The 4,665-nt window shown below is 31.6% G+C and overlaps 1 protein-coding gene across 1 annotated transcript in view; it reads left to right on the top strand.

The window, feature by feature from the left end:
• The first annotated feature begins 525 nt into the window (after positions 1-525).
• The window catches only part of LOC106872190 (uncharacterized), a 28,279-nt gene continuing 24,139 nt past the window's right edge, over positions 526-4,665 (top strand). The window contains exon 1 of the mRNA XM_014919089.2: positions 526-1,581. Coding sequence (XP_014774575.1) covers positions 1,302-1,581 — 280 coding nt within the window. The 5' untranslated portion in view covers positions 526-1,301. The remainder of the gene's footprint in view (positions 1,582-4,665) is intronic.

Raw genomic sequence — 4,665 nt, 5'->3', positions numbered from 1 at the left:
CCCTACTCTCCTTGGATTTTGGTGTACCCCAGTCAGTTGAGGATTCCTTGACCCTGTATGAATTACTATTACACAATATAATTTGAAATTACTATTTGAAGTATATAATTACATAATTTTTAAAGTGTATCTCTACAGATCTTCTATAGAATTTAGGATATTATGGTTGCAAAATAAAACACAGTGTTCTTAACAACAATTAATATTTACACATATATATATGGATAGAATTTGTGGAAGAGAGAGACCCAGAAAGACATGGAACAAAGTACTGAAGGTCGATCTTAAGACACTGAGCTTTATGAAGGAGACAACAAAGGACTTGGATATCTGGTGTCTTGCTGTACAGAGTTAATACATGTGCTGACTTCACATAACTATCTTTTCTGGGTTACATTATTTTGTTTACGTCATCTTTCATGTGTTTTTTATGATTCCTTTATTTCCATGCATTGGACTGTGTCAAATGCATGCAATGTAGTAACTGCAGTAAAAGGATATTTACTTCCTAAAAGGCAACTTTTTACACAACCAATGACTATTGAAAATTTTAAGAAAATGAAAATTTTAAGAAAAATAAATAAGTAAATGAGTGGAAACTTTATCAAGCTTTAAAATGAAATAGGTACTGGTGTTGATTCATTTAACTAAAAATTCCGCAAGGTGGTACCCGAACATGACATCAGTTTAATAACTGAAACAAGTAAAAGATAAATACCCCGCTTCACACTCACACATGCATACATGCCTATTACTCTAAAGGGCATTACAAATGAGAGCTCATGGCTCAGTGGACATAACATTCAGTATGAAGTTTTGAAGACATGTATTTCTATATATATATACACAAACGTGTGAAACAACTATATTTACATATATAAATGCGAAACAGGATATACCTGATTATGGTTGAGAATAGCCGATCAGAGACATATATACATGTATGATACAAACTATATTTGATTGGATATATATTTAACAGTAAAGTAAAAGAGATTTAATTACCTGACAGCGATGCGATTGTCAGAATTAAAGGATATACATATGGAAGGACACTGAATATTTTTCTTTTCTACTCTAGACACCACGCCCAAAGTTTCTGGGAAGAGGACCACTGGTGCTTAATTTATTGACCCTGAGAGGATGAAAGGCAAGGTCGACTTCAGTGGAATTTGAACTCAGAATGTAAAGACATGAAATACTGCTAAGCATTTTGCCTGGTGTCCTAACATTTCTGCCAGCTCACCACCTTGGCACTGAATATTATTAAAATACAGACAAGATATAGTCATTCTTTTATTATGGCTCTTATGAGGAACGCTATAGTTTCAGCTGTTTTGCTGTATTTTCTTTCATATCTTAGTCAAGCTCTGGTTTTAAGATGTGACAAAGAAGTATCAAACAGTACAAATGAACTGAGAATTGCTGTCATTTTGTCTGCAATGACAAAAAACTTAACCACAAATCAGTGTTCTGTATTTCAAGATACAACTATTCCAAATGTTGGAGCAATTCAATGGATTATTAACAAACTTAATGCTCCGTGTAGCGGCATAAAGCTTATCCCTCAATACAATATTGGTAAGTATTTTATAAAAATATTTCAATAATTAAAACTGTTTAAATGTATGTAAGTGTTATAACTATTGTGATAAATTTCAAAGAAAATTTCAAAATGCTATTTCCTAAGATTACATTATTGATAAATTAACTAAAATGGTAGTAATGTTGGCTCCTATGGAACAGCCATGTTGAAGTGGCAATTAGCATTACTTGTAAATTATTGATATTTCTTCTGTTTTACATTAAAGTTTGGGTGGAATTCTGCTTTAAGCATGCGATTATAATTCCTCACAACTTTTTTTTATTTTTTGGAATTTTCAAAAGATTTTTGTGAATTTGTGTTCTACACCTGGAAATTCATATTACTATATATAAAAAAAGATTTTCAATTATTCAAATTTTTTTTTTTTTTACTTTTTTTGTTTCTAATTTTTCAAATTGAAAAAAATAAAAATCACAGTTTAAAATATGGGCAGTCCGAATTTTTTTTGCCTATATCTCAGCAATAGACCATTTAATGTATTTGTGGGGAGACAGATGTTGAAAAACATCAATACATCAAATTGACAAACAAACGATGACAATTTGAGGTGGTCATGAGATGTACTAAAAAAAACATCTAAATACCCCTTAAATCACACAATTTTTTTTGTGGTCATTTGAACTCCTGTGTGTAGAACACAAATTTACAAACATTTTCTGAAACTTCTGAAAAATAAAAAAAAGTTATGGGGAGTTATATTGTGTGCTTAAACAGAATTCCACCAAAGTTTATATTGTGGTTGAAGTGTATCTGAAAATAGCATTATTAGAATCTGGGATATTGAACTTCCAAACAGAACAGCTCGGGTGCTACACAGAACTCTGTCAGTCAGATTTGAGATAAGATGTTCTCACTTTTTCTACATTCTTTGTCTATTATAATAATAATAATGATAATAATAATAATAATAAGTAACCATAAAAGCATCACAGCAAACCACAGCACAAACCCAAGGCATACAGAGCTGCACTCGGTAGTGAAGTGAAAGCACGCTACAAAAATAAAACTACTGAATAATAATAATAATAATAATACTCCTTCCTACTGAAAGCACAAGGCCTGACATTTGGAGGTGAGGGGACTAGTCAATTACATTGACCCCAGTGCATAACTGGTACTTATTTCATCGACCCTCAAAAGGATGAAAGGCAAAATTGACCCTGGTGGAATTTGAACTCAGAACATAGTGGCAGATGAAATACTGCTAAGCATTTCATAAATATTTTTATTTATTTTTAATCAAGCAAATTCTACTGTTTACTTCAAAATTAGATAGACTTTTTTTTTGTTTTTTTGTAATAACTGTGATTATAAATGTATATTTTGAAATAAGGAGCAGAAGAACTTTTTTTGTTTTTCCAGAAATTTTTTTCCCATAAAATTTCCTCCTTTTCTAGATTATATTTTTTAAGCATTAAATTTTCATCAAGAAAAAGCAAGTAGCAGTACCATCGTTAGCCCATTATCATACGGTTTACACCCACATACCGCGGTGAGGTCATGGTTGGATTAAATGGGGGGGGGGGAGGCCACCAAATATCTAGTTTATTAAAGAAATGCAATTTCATATCTTTTAATTTTTTAAATTTGATTAAATACGTTCAAAAAGTAAGGCAACAATATTATTCATTTTAGAAGGGAAAGACATTATAGGCAGTAAATTAAGTGTCACTAATATTTCGTTTGTCATTATTTTTAACTATGCAAGTATAATGACCACTATTGACTTGATTCAATGTATGCATTATGCCAGCTTTTAATTTAAAATTAGTGCCAAAAATATTTTGCTTTTTGGTATTAAAATATGTGATTTCAGCATTAATTCTTCTGACAATAACATTATCATTATCATTAGTATGGCCGGGGATTAACACATACTTTAAGAAATCATTATTTCTTATATTTAATTGTTTATGATATGATTTTATTTACTCCACGTACCCAGACTTTGTGGACACCCTGTATAAAAAAATTTATAAACAAATCCTAAAAGAAACAATATAATTTCGAAAAAATACAATCCCATATAAATTATTTTTTTAAGAAATTAAAATTTTTAAAAAATTTGCGTTTAAAAGACATTCCAAAAACATTTATGGTAGTGTCAGGGTTTCTGTGTTAGTTTTTATTATATTAATATTAATTATGACTTGCCGCGGGCAAGTCATAATTATTATAATATTATTATTAATTAATTATGACTCGCCGCAGTAATAACAATCAATAGACCTCTCGCCGTAACACAAAAGAGAGTATTAGGTTTGAGTGGCTGAAAGAAAGTCAGAAAATGACGATGGCTCAAAAATGCAAACAAAATTTAAATTATTGAATTAAAAATAAAATTTAAAAAATACAAATTATATATATTTGGAATCCTTGTAATACAAGGAACTTGTTAATATAAATTTCGGGATCTTTCTGATTTGACGGACACCATTTTTTATTTAGTTTTTATTCAGTGTGTTTTCTACCGAAATACTTTAAAATTTCGTATACTTGTATATTTTATCCGAGTAATATATTAGACGAGCACGGCTGATTGTGAGTCTCAACAAAATGTAGAGACTCGAACGACGTGCTCGTTTATAAAAGCCTAATGCATGCTCGGGCCCGATTATTTATTTATATGAATTAATTAACTCATCTGTTGACGAAACCAACACTTGGACTTTTTCTTTGTGAGCCTGGTGCTTTTCTATCAATAGTATCTGCCGAACCACTAAGTTACAGTGATGTAAACAAACCACCATCGGTTTCTAAACTAGGGTGGTGGTGATGGGGAACAAACACAGACACAAATACACATGCATTAAAAAAAAAAATATATATATATATATCATCATCATCATCATCATCGTTTAACGTCCGCTTTCCATGCTAGCATGGGTTGGACGATTTGACTGAGGACTGGTGAAACCGGATGGCAACACCAGGCTCCAGTCTGATTTGGCAGAGTTTCTACAGCTGGATGCCCTTCCTAACGCCAACCACTCAGAGAGTGTAGTGGGTGCTTTTACGTGTCACCCGCACGAAAACGGCCACGCTCGAAATGGTGTCTT

Source organism: Octopus bimaculoides, chromosome 4 (assembly GCF_001194135.2).
Source record: "Octopus bimaculoides isolate UCB-OBI-ISO-001 chromosome 4, ASM119413v2, whole genome shotgun sequence".
Lineage (NCBI taxonomy): Eukaryota > Metazoa > Mollusca > Cephalopoda > Octopoda > Octopodidae > Octopus > Octopus bimaculoides.
This window is presented reverse-complemented; position numbering and strand designations above follow the sequence as displayed.